Source organism: Urocitellus parryii, chromosome 5 (genome assembly GCF_045843805.1).
Source record: "Urocitellus parryii isolate mUroPar1 chromosome 5, mUroPar1.hap1, whole genome shotgun sequence".
Classification (NCBI taxonomy): domain Eukaryota; kingdom Metazoa; phylum Chordata; class Mammalia; order Rodentia; family Sciuridae; genus Urocitellus; species Urocitellus parryii.
In genome coordinates, this window is record NC_135535.1 from 159,091,173 (window position 1) to 159,103,223 (window position 12,051).

At 56.5% G+C, this 12,051-nt stretch overlaps 1 protein-coding gene across 1 annotated transcript in view; it reads left to right on the forward strand.

Annotated features, from left to right (window-relative positions):
* Nucleotides 1–12,051, forward strand: part of Cdh23 (cadherin related 23) — a 338,545-nt gene that overhangs the window by 104,905 nt on the left and 221,589 nt on the right. Inside the window, exon 6 of the mRNA XM_026405783.2 lies at nucleotides 11,005–11,199. Within this exon, the coding sequence (XP_026261568.2) occupies nucleotides 11,005–11,199 (195 nt within the window). The remainder of the gene's footprint in view (nucleotides 1–11,004; nucleotides 11,200–12,051) is intronic.

Consider the following 12,051-nt stretch of genomic DNA (forward strand, 5'->3'; position numbering starts at 1 on the left):
CTGTCCCTCATCCCAAATGCCTGGGACCAGATGTGCTGTTAGGTTGGGGAGTTTTTAGATCCTGGAATTGTCACGTGGACTCTACTAGTTTAGCACTCCCATCCCCAAATTCAGAATCCAGAACGCTCCGAATCTGAGTGTCAGGTCGACGTTCCAAAAGCTCTGGGTCTCGAAGCAGTTCAGATTCAGGTGTTCTGGACTCGGGGCTCACCTGCTGGGATCCGGCTCCAGGCAGAGTCAGAACCACTGCAGCCGCCTCCCAGATGGGAGCGGAAGCATCTGGTGTCTCCCTGCTGCCCCGCAGCCACAGAGGAGGGGTCAGTTAATGGAGAGCTGCCAGGGTGCGCCCAAGAGTGGGACAGTTGTTTTGGCGTTTCCCCTAATCAGGCCTCAGGCTGAGGATGACATCCCACCTGGATGCCTCCCGCTCCTGATTGGAGGGAATGAGTCTCCCAGCAGCCAATAAGACTCTTCACCCAGGCTGGGCTTGAGGTGGGGACTGGATCCCAGCCCAGGCCTCTGCCCTCAGTCCCTCTTCCCTCCCACAGCCCAGAAGGTGAAGCCCAGCCCCAGGGGGAGGGAAAGCAGAGGTCCTGGGGCTGGGGCCCGTGCGGGTGCTGGGCTGTGCGGCCACCACGGCCCTTCCCGTCTCAGGTGGCCCATGACCTTTGGCCAGCTGCTGTCCCGATGCCTAACACCGGTGCTGCCACCTGCCCCTCCCCCATGCCTCCTGGTCAGCAGGTGAGAGGGTGAAGGACACCTGGAGGAGGCAGGTGCCCCGACAGCCCTGGGACGTGGGCACACATGGGAGGTGGCATAGGGGCCCCCTTCAGACTCTAGAGCCATTTATTCTATGGGAAGGTCCCTGGGCCAGTGGTGGGTGGGGGAGTCGCCGCAGATCACCTGGGCCTCTGAACTGGAGGGGGCTCAGGCCATTTCACACCTGGGCGTCAGACCTGGCTTGGAAGAGCGACCTTCTGAGGAAAGGGGGGGGAGGCCCCAGATGTCCCTCTAGGAGGATGCACTAGCCCTGCTTGTCCAGCGTCTGTGTGAAGGTCAGGGCCCATGTCTGCTGGGGAAAAGGGTCTCTTTTTATTGTTATTGTCATTGGCCGTGGATGGACACACACCTTTGTCTTAGTGGTTCACGGTCACGTGGTGCTGAGGATGGGACCCAGTGCCTCACACGTGCCAGGTGAGCGCCTGCCCCTGAGCCCAGCCCAGCCCCAGGAGGGTGTCCTCAGCGGAGCCTGGACGGGTGAGCCAGAAACACGGCGGGCCCGTAGCCTCCCCCGAGGAGTGAGGGTGACAGCTCCCCTCTGCTCCCGGGACTCTCCAGAAGGACGTGCTGGAAGGGCAGAGACACCACAGCAGGGGCCTGGAGTGGGGCCACTCTGGGGCTGGGGTGCAGATGAGCCCAAGCAAAGCCGGGCCCCGACAGGAGATGAGTTCACAGAGTGTTGATCATTGTATGGTGACGTCCAGGGTCTGGGGGTGCTGCCTCGGAGGTGAGAGAGGAGCCAGTGAGACAAGATGGGACAGGAGCGCTTCAGGGCAGACACCTCCTGGGATCCCTTCCAGGGGACGGCGCTGAAGGAGGAGAGCACTCGGGGTCCAGCCTGGGGTCCAGCGTCCTTTATCATTTGTATTTTAACTTTTATCAAAGTTTACATACATGAGCTTAAAAGTCTCATGGTACAGCTCAGCGTCTAAGAAAAAGAGCAGCCTGCCCCATCCTTCCCTACCCTGGGACAGCCTCGTCCCGTCTCTGGGACCTACTTTCTTCCGTCTAAGTCACGTTCCAGTTTAGACGTTACCTGTCCATTCACCTCCAACTATGGAGGATGAGGACTTCACTTCGCTCCCCTCCCGCCTCATCTTTGGCCCTCAGAAGTCCTCTGCCTTTCTCCTAAGTGGGGTCTCCTGTGTCGTGGATTCCTCTTTCCTGGTTTATACCTTTGTTTTGGTGGAGTACACTCTTCAGTAACTTCCAGAAAAAGAGTTCATGGGGGATTTTTTTTCCCACTCTATCTGAAACGTACTTATTCATGCTTACATTTGGTGATAGTTTGGCTGGGTATAAAACTCTGATTTCCCCCTAATTGGGAAGTTGTTTCCCCCTTTGTGTTTCAGCCCTTAATGCTGCTGTTAAGATTTTTGATGCCTCCTTGATTCCTAATCCTTTGTGTGTGGTATTTTGTTTTCTTTCTGAAAGTCTCTAGGACGTCCTCTTACATTTTCAGTGCTTTGAAACTTGATGGATTTATGCCTCTGTGTGAGCCTTTCTTCTAAACATGCGGTGATTTCTTTCAATGTACAAATGTCCTTCAGTTGGGAAAGTTTCCCTGTTACCTCTATTTGCTGTGACCTGTCTCTGGAATTCCTCTTAGTTGGGTGCTGAGTCTTCCAAATTGTTTCTCTAATTTTCTTAGTTTTCTTCCCCATTTTCATTTATTTGAGTTTTGTTCTACTTTGGAGAAATTCCTTGACCTTCCAATTCTGTTGAATTTCTGCTTTCTTCTGGCCTCTTTTTCCTCTTGGAATGTTTCCATTTCAAATAGGCTCTGTCTTGCCCCGAGAAGGATGTTGAAGACTCATGTCATTATTTCTTTTAATGTTTCTCTTTCTGTCTCTCACATTGTAGGCGCTTCCCAAGTGGTAGCAAGCCCTCGTTGCCTCTTCCTGGTTAAGTTCCCACTTAGCTGCCTGCTCACTATGGTGTTTGAGGCAGGTGGCTGAGCGGCTACTTGATACCCAGTGGGATTCATTATGGGGTGATTAGGTGAGGACCTGGCTGTTTTTCTGAGGGAACCCCACTACTATTTGAGTCCTCTCTCTCTCTCTCTCTCTCTCCCTCTCTCTCTCTCCCCCCGGGGGACTGAACTCAGGCATGCTTAACCAGTGAGCCACATCTCCAACCCTTCTTTCATTTTTTTTTTTGAGAGAGTCTCACTAAGTTGCTAAGGGCCTCACTAAGTTGCTGAGACTGGAACCTTCAATCCTCCTGCCTGAGCCTCCCGAGCTGCTGGGATTACAGTCATACGCCACCATGCTTCACTTCAGTTTTTTCTTGGGCTGGTTTCTCTGTGTCCTGCCTGACTCTCAGCCTCCCAGAAGCTGAATGACTGCAGAGGGTTGCTGTGGGGTGGGAGGGTGAAGGTGTGGAGTTGACTCCACTTACCCTCCCTGTGCCATGCCTGGTCTGGCTCCCAGTCTGGAGCCTGACTAGCTCAGACCTTCCAGAAAGGAACCGCCCGTCTCCTGCAAGAGTTGGAGAAGGGATTTGAGTATGAACTACTTTTTTCTAAGATTGTCACCCAGTCTTGCTGTTCAGCCCTCCCTGATCTCTCAGTCGGCGCGATCAGGACTCCCGTTTCCTGAGCTCTCCCAGGTTTGAGGGGCTCAGCTTCAGCCCCCCATCTCCCAAGGCGGTTAGAACTGGCCCATCTGTTTGCATTTTCCGGGGTTTTGTTGATATCCTTCATCTGCTGACGTCTGTTCTGTTCTTTTTGCCCTTGTGAATTTATGCATTTTTAATTCCTTTATTGTCATTTTGGTGAAGGGTTGGGACAAAAACAGAAATAAATGGATGTGTTCAATCTGGCATGTTTACTGGAAAGTCCCTGATTCTTTTAAAACATCTATCCAGTGCCTTCTATGGACCAGTAGTAGTGCCAGGACTGAAGACGTGGCAAAGAGGAAGAGGAGGAGGAGGACTAGGAGGCAACAGAGAGGGAGTCTAGGGCCGCTCCATCAGGCCAGCAGCCGCAGAAACAGGCGCAGGCCAGCAGGTGGGGGAGCAGGTGGGGGAGCACTCTGGGGGGTCTCCAGGGGTCCAGAGAGGACCATACACAGCTGGAGGGCTGCACAGGAGGAGGGGCTGAGACGGCAGAGAGCCTCCTGGAGACTCAAAAGGCTTGGGGGACCAGGCCAGCCCAAAATCCTCAAGTCTTAGGACCCAGGCACTTTAGGGCGCCTCCTGCCCTCACAGTGGCATCCCCCACCTGGCAGCCTGCTCCGGCTCTCAGAGCGAACCTAGCACCTTTTGGAACCGGCAACGCCCGTCACTGGAGGAGCAGACACAGGTATAGAGAAGAGGTGTCGGGGCGGGATGTGTCTGATTCCTCTGCAGGACAGGCCCTGAGCACATGCAAGCCCGTGGTGGATCGTGCACACGAGCGTGTTCCCTCCCTGCTAGAACGAAGCCCCAGAGACCTCCACCGAGGTCCCGAGGTCCCCAGGGGTCACTCTTGATTCTCCTCCCTGCGTGTTCTGTGGTGGACCCTGCCCTGCCCTCTGGCAGTGCCCACCCTGCCTTCTTGCCTGTTGGGGACAGAAACAGCCCCTGTCTCCTTTAGATCCCGGTTCTCCCTCGACCAGCTACCCCATAGCTGTGATGTCGCAGAACCCTGGAAGTCCTGCCCGTGGGCCTCAGGGGTCCTAGTGAAGCCCCACGCCTTGGTGTCCAGCTGAACTCCTGCCACTGGCGTGTGCCCCTGGCCCCAGGAGCTCCTGCTTACAGAGTTGTCCCCTGTGGACGCTCCTTCTTCCTGTTACAGTAGGAGCCCAGTGGGCAGCCACCTTCTTCCAGAATCCCCTTCCATCAGCCCGTCTTCTCCAATCCAGACTACCCCAGCTTCCCGTCTTCGCTCCAGCCCTTCAGAGAGGAAAGAGGATAAACATGGCCACCCATGGAAGGTCCCTGAGCCCTCTCTGCATCCTCAGCTCTGGGGCCCCTGAGGCCTGGGGACAGAGATGTGGCCTGGATTTGAATACTCATTCCACCACTTAAAAGCTGTGTGACTTTGGACCAATTGCTTCACTTCTCTGAGATTCCCTTTTCCCTATCTGGGGAAGGGAAGCCATGAATTAAGACGTATCAAGGCTGCTGACCAAGGGCTGGCTGAGGACGGGAGGGGTTGTGTCAGCCGTGATCCCCTCCCTCTTCCAGCCCCCCAGCCTCTGAACAGCAGCACACACTTCAGGGGTGTGTGTTCCCAGCTCTGATCCAGCAAGGCTCCTGCTCCTTGTCGGACTCCATCTGCAGGAATTTATTACTAATGCATTTTATAACAGGCTTTATAATAAGATATTAAAGACTGAAGCGGCATCTCGCAAGCATTCCATAAATATTAATAACGCCCTTAGAGATGGCACCTCTGGTGGCTTTTTTGCTGGGCTCCGTCGAGGGTGCAGAGTGAATCTGATCAGGGAGGGTCCCCGTGAACCTGGGGCTGCGCCGTCCTTCCCCCCTTCCCCGTCAGTGCTTCCCTGTCCTCACTTTCCCTCTGAATGTCCCTCTTGGTCCTTTCCAGGTACCCCCCGTCTCTGCCCTGTTCTCTCTCCTGCAGATTCTCTCCCCTCAGCCCCATTGTCCCTTGGGCCACCGTCCGCCCCTTTCTCAGTCCCCATCCCACTTTGTCCTGTCCCTCCTGGCTCTTCCCTTCTCCTCCGCTCTTCTCCCCTTTGGCTCCACTGTCCCCACCTCAGTCCCCTCCTCCCCCGTCTCTGTCCCTCTGCAGCGGGTCCTCTTCCCCTGGCTGCCCACAGTCCCCCACTCAGTTCCGGTGAGCACCCGAGTCCCCTCTGGAGGAGCCCAGAGTGTAATGGATCCCGCCCCACGTGGGAGAAGGGAGCTATTTGTCATTATTATTAACGAACAGGATTTTGTGCACGGCAGAACTTTCCCAGAGTCTATTCCCCTGTCACCCCAAGGAGTAGCAAAAAGATTTATTTGTCTCTGAATTGCACAGGGTGGCCCATTTACAGCAGCTCCATCACCGGGGATGTGGAGCTGACACGGGAGTGGGAAGAGGTAGGGCTGCCCTGCCTGCGACCTGCCGTGGCGTGGACCACTAGCCCAGAGGGACAGCCTGGCAGGATCCAGGACTCTGAAGGGGATGATGCCCACAAGCATCTCTGCAGGCTGACGGTGCCAAGTCCAGGATCAGGCCTCCTCGGCACATGATGCTGATCCCTGCCAGTGACCTGCCCGGATCTGCATGTTGAAGGAGTGTCTGGGGACGATACAAAGGGAGAGAGCATGCACCCAGGCCATTTTCTTCTTCTCCCCAGTAATACCTCCAGCCTCATGTCACAGGTGCTGGGCTTTCAGTAGCTGTCCCGGAGTGGTGGCCTGGGGCTCTGCTTTCTGGGGCTCAGTTGTGGGTGTTAAAGGGACAGAATCCCAGCAGGAGGGGGTCGGGGGGACCTGGGTTAGAGCTGCAGCAATGAGGGGGCCTTGCCCATTGCTCTGGGCGTGCCAGGTGGGAGCAAGGAGCAGAGGCCCAAGGAGACCAGCGACCGGTAGCTTCACAGCTCCATGGCCAAGACCAGAGAGGGAAGGGGGGGCGGGGGCTTGTGAGGAGCAGGGTCTGGAGGCCCCAGCACCTCTCCTCTGCCCTCTCCCTTTCTGTGCATGGTTCCTCCTCCTACAGATGGGCCTCCACTGCCCGCCCAGGGCTTCTCCACCATCCTGTAGCTTGGCTTCAGTGTGGCTTTTCGCCAGCCTTGGACCCACTGGAGCCCTCACTGGTAGCGAGATCTTTCTTCTCAGAGTCCCACGGCAAATCCACTCCATTTCCAAGGCCCCGTCTCATTGGCCTGCTTGGGTCAGGTGGTTATTCCTGGGCCAATCAGACGTGTCCTTGGGTCAGGTGGTTATTCCTGGGCCAATCAGGCGTGTCCTTGGGTCAGGTGGTTATTCCTGGGCCAATCAGAGGCGTCCTGGGTGTGAAGTCACTTGGAAGAAATATGGCTGCCTAGACCCATCCCCTGTGGGTATGAAGAGCACCTTTTCTTGGAAGGAGGGTAGATGGGAAGCAGCAGGTGTCATCTGTGTGGAGGTGCAGAATGGAAAGGCCTATATACATGAGTCAGGTACCTGATTTCCTGTCACAACTCTGCCAGGAACTACCTATGAGACCTGAGGCAGGGCACGGCCCCTCTATGGACTCACTTTTCCCATCTGTAAAGTGGGGATCCTGGACTGGATGATCCCAAGGTGGCTTCCAGCCCTATATCAGAGCCATCCTGAGTGGTACACGGTCACAGCTGGCCCTGTTTAGGGTCTTCTCTTGCCTCGGGTGCCCCCCCCCCCTTAGATCTCCCTCACCCTGCCTCTCACAGGCTCCCAAGCCCTCTCAAAGGGGAGTGTGTCCATCTTTTCTTGTGGCCATTCCTGGGGGTCCTCCAGAGCTGTGTCCTGGCTGGCTCTGGCCAGGAGGCCTCTTGATGGTGTCCGTCCTAGCGGCAGCAGCCAAAGACCAATCAAGGGACATGTCCTCCTTCTGAATTTCAATGTGCTTGTTTGTCTACATTCATGATGAAGAGATCCGCCGGCTGTTTACGCTCCTTCTCCTTCTGCTCCCTGCAGATGGGGCGCGTGTCACCCTGCCTGCCATGATGTTTGATGCCACAGTAACCAATTGCAATGATCATCTATGGAATCTTGATCGATATTGCCCCATGCGTGGCAAGGAGTGTTTCTTTTCTCTATGCCTTATCTAATTCTTTCTCACAGCAATCCTAAGAGGTAGCGTTGTTCATGGCTCCATTTCACAGGTGAAGAAATTGAGGTCAAAAGAGGTTGAACAGCCAGGTGCAGTGGCACACACCTGTAGTCCCAGCAGCTCAGGAGGCTGGGGCAGGAGGATCACAAGTTCAAAGCCAGCCTCAGGAACTTAGCAAGGCCCTAAGCAGCTCGGGGAGACTCTGTCGCTAAATAAAATATAAAAAGGGCTGGGTTTCTATTGTCATGTATAACTGATCAGAAGTAATAAATAAATAGGACTGGGGATGTGGCTCAGGGGTTAAGTGCCCCCTGGGTTCAACCCCCAGTATGGAAAAAAAAAAAAAAGTGTTTAACAGTTTAACAGCATCTGTGTGAGATCTCCCCGTAGAAAGGTCTGGATTCAGAGTCGGGGCTCTGAGCCACCAGGTTGTGCTGTCTGTAGGTCACTTGGAAACCCAGGTGCACCTGGTCCATGGAAGTTCTGCTTGTGTGGGGTGCGGGCCTGTGTGCGGCGAGCAGCAGCTGGGTGTGGGAGAACGCGTGTGTGCTGCGAGCTGTCCCCCTCCCCATTCCCCTGAAAAAGCAGGGTGCCCCGGACCCGCCATGCAGGAAGTCAGCGATTTTCTCTCTCAGATAGTTGCCCCTTCTAACTGTCTGAGTGGCTCTCTGCCAGGCCCATTTAAAACCTCTCCTAAGTTACGCAGAAATTAAATGGGTTTCACTGCAGGGCATGAAACATAATCCAAGAAGGTCAGGCACCAGCCCGTCCCCCTCCCCACTGTGCGCCGGGACCCACTCTTCAATTCTCTGATCCGGTGCTCAGGGAGGCCTTTGGCCAGGACCACAGGGTGTGCACTGTGAAATGTCCTCGTCTCCCCGAGGCAGGGCTGAGAGCTGGCGTCCTGTGGGAGCCCCCCTCTGTGCACCAGCTCCTCAGGGGGCGAATGGCCAGCGCGCTGAAGTGTGGTCCAGCTGTCACGTGCGGCTGGCTGCTCTCAAAAGGGAAGGTGTCCATCCTTTCTGTGGCCAGCCCCGGGGCTCCTCCAGAGCTGTGTCCTGGCTGGCTGTGGCGCTCGTGTGCTCAGGGGGCAGGGGGTTGGCAGAACTGGAGGGAAATAAGGGATGTGGAGGCACCTGGGCTGAGCCCTACCAGCCTCGCTGAAGGCGAAGAGGAGGAAACAGTGTGACCAGAGCCACCCTTTGGCAGAACCCACCGAGAGCCTGGAGATGCCTCCCACTGAGGACCTGGCAGGAGCTAGGAGAGCAGGGACCAGCAGATCCAGGTGCAGGGCGACGGGAGCCACTGGGAATGCCCAGCATGGTGCCCTCGATCTTCACCAGCTTCTTGACACCTCTCTGCCCACCCTGGAAGGTGCCTTATCTATACCCCTGTAAAAGGTGATCAAGTATTGAAATATTGAAATCCCAATCTTCTCAGCACCTTTGGGCTGGGAAATTCACACTCATGAGCTTATGGACCCTTCACATCAACCTGGTATTATGCTTCAGTGTACAGAGAGTGGATTAAGGATCAGAGAGATTAAGTAGTTAACCCAAAGACACACAGCAAGGCCAGGATTCCCACAGAGGGTCTACCCAGGCCTGAAACTCTAGCACTTGCTCACTCCGAGACTTGCAGGCTTGATAATCTTTGGAGGGAAAGAACATCTGTTTTGCAGGCAGCAGGCGGGGAGGGAAACCCTGCTGAAGGAAACGCATGCTCCAAAGCCCAGAGGTGTGAGGGGCCTGCTGAGTCCGTGAAGTGTGAAGAGCTGCACTTCTCCGGGAAGTAGTCCATGCAGGCCTGCGTTCTGTGACGGGGCACTGGGGAGTCATGGCTGGCCAGAGGAGAGGGCCTTCCTGCCGTCTGCCTCTTGTCCGTCTCCCCTGACCCCAGGGGGACAGAGTGGTGAGAGATGGACAGGCCGTGGGTCTGCCCATTCAGCCTGAACTTGCCCGCTGACCGGGAGCAGCCAGCAGCTCCGCGGCTTTGCTCTCAGAGGCCCTCCCAGCCTGACGAGGGGCCTCATGAAGAGCTCAGCAAGGGCGCCAGGGTGCCAGGGTCCCCCAAGAAAGGAGCCCCTTGAACAGGGAGCCCGGCACGATCAGGGGACCCAGTCTTTGTGCCAGTGTGAAAAGAACACAGAGCTCAGGGAATGCCGCCTCTGTCCCCAGCGAACATACCGGCCAGCCCACACTCTGGTGCTATCTGTGCCACCAGCTTCCCCAGCATCGCACGGAGGAGGTGGGGGAGGAGCCAACACCAGGCTTCCAGGATCCTTTGGTACAGGACTCAGGAGCAGGCACTTACTAGGCCTGGATTCAGGCCTTGGTCTACCACTGCCCAACTGTGCAACTTTGGGCAAGTTATTAACCTCTCTGTGCCTCAGCTGCCTTTTATAAGGCAGATGAATAGCTGCCACTGGGAAAGACGCTTGTCACAGAGCTGGCCAACCTGGCCCGTAGCACAGGGCCTGGCACAGTTTTTATTGTTGTTGCTTCTTTGTTTCCGTGAAAAGGCTCAATTAGATCGTCTTTCCTTAGATGTGTCCAGAACTCGCTGAATTATAAATAAATCCACTCAACCCATGTTTAGCAGGCACAGCACATGTGCCAGGCCCTGTGGTCGCCACCACGAGATGAGAACTGACAGCAGGGAGTGGGTGCAGACAGATACTCAGAATGTAATGAGCTGAGTGCCCTCGCGGAGGGTCACTGTGTGTTCGTGGGGTATTTATTGAACACTCACCGTGGGCGAGGCTCCGTGCCGGGCAAGGCTGATCGGGCCCAGGGCTTCCCCGGAGCCATGTGACATGAGGATGCCAGGCACTGGCCAAGATCTATAGGAGAGACGGGGCCATGCAGAGCCGGGGGTGCCAGGGGGCAGGGTGGGCACAGTGGGGACGGCCCGCCTGAGGGGTCTGGAAGTCCTCTGTGCAGAAGGAGACCTTAACCAGACTCCCCAAGTCAGAGAGGGGCAGGGTCTCTACACAGCATAGAGCAGAGGGTCACAGAGGCAACGGGGACACTGCTGCAGCTGGCAGGAACCTCTAGGGTGCCAGGGGAGCCCCGGGCCCTGCCAGTCCCCCGAGGTGCACGGCTTCAGGCTACTGCCTTGAAACCTCCCCAGATTGTCGGTCACCCTCCGGAGCAGCCTGGGCCTGCGGCTGGGGCGGCCGGGGGGCCTGCAGCCGAGGAAGCGAAACCACCATGAAATGGGTTTGGGGACTCGAGTCCCCTCATCCAGAACTCCAGGATGAGCTGATCATCTTTGGAACCGGTGCTCTGACGGCCACCAGGAGGCCATCAAATAAGAAGAAAAAAAAATAGATACTGCACTTTAAATTGCTCTGAACCCTCTCAGAATGACAATGACAGCGCCCCGGGTCTGGTTGGCTGGAGGGACGTGGCTAATGGGCTTTGGGGGACTGTGGCCGAAGCAGCCCCTGCCCCGGGCTCCGGCTCACTCTTCTTTGCTTTGCTGTCCCCTAGAACACACCGGTGGGGACGCCCATCTTCATCGTGAACGCCACGGACCCCGACCTGGGCGCGGGCGGCAGTGTCCTCTACTCCTTCCAGCCTCCCTCCCAGTTCTTTGCCATCGACAGCGCCCGTGGCATCGTCACCGTCACCCGGGAGCTGGACTACGAGGTCACGCAGGCCTACCAGCTCACCGTCAACGCCACGGTGAGTCACCACAGCCGCCCGAGCCCCCAGGGGTCCTCCTGTCCTGCCCTTGAGGAGGGTGACAGGACACGGCCCCAGTTCCACAGCAGCCGCAGCGTGGAACACGGATGTCGCTTGGATCGTGATGGCCAAGCGACAGCCAGCGTCACCGGGCGCTCGCACTGTGTCCCTGGCACTGTGCTGGGATTTTAATGTTTTTAAGATGTGCAATTTATAGATAAGAAAACAGAGTCGTGGAGCAATTCAGTGATTGATCCAAAGTCACCCAGGAGCCCCACTCCATAGCCAGCGCCGGCAATGTCCCTGCGACATTCATAGTGCAGGGTGTCCTCTCACTCTCCAGGACACACACAAGCCATGACATCACCAATGTGCAGGGGCCAGAGGGGCCCAGGTCCTTCCTGGCTGCTACCCCAGGGAGCAGGGCCTCTTGGAGACAGGGAACCAAGCAGCCCCTGGGAGCTCAGGACAAGGTAGTTGGGGACAGGAGAGAAGTCACTGTCCCATGTTACAGAGGACATGGTTGCAGCTCATGCAGCTGATGAGTAACTCTGGAGAAAATCCCTTGACCCAGGTTTCGAGACTCTCAGTTCTGACACCACGTCCCAGGGCCAGGAATCTCCAGCACACACAGCTGTTTGCAAGCTGTTTAGGGACAGCCACACCCTAACAGGGTGCTACCCCTGCACTCCCCTCTCCCCTGCTCCTGTGCTGCCTCCAACCACAGCTGGTACCATCAGCTCAGGCCAAGAGCAAGGCAAACTCCGGGCATCCCTCTCGACCCACTAGGACCCACCAGCCGGCACCCAGCACCGGATACCTGCCCACCTCGCTGCAGAAGGGCTGCCTGTG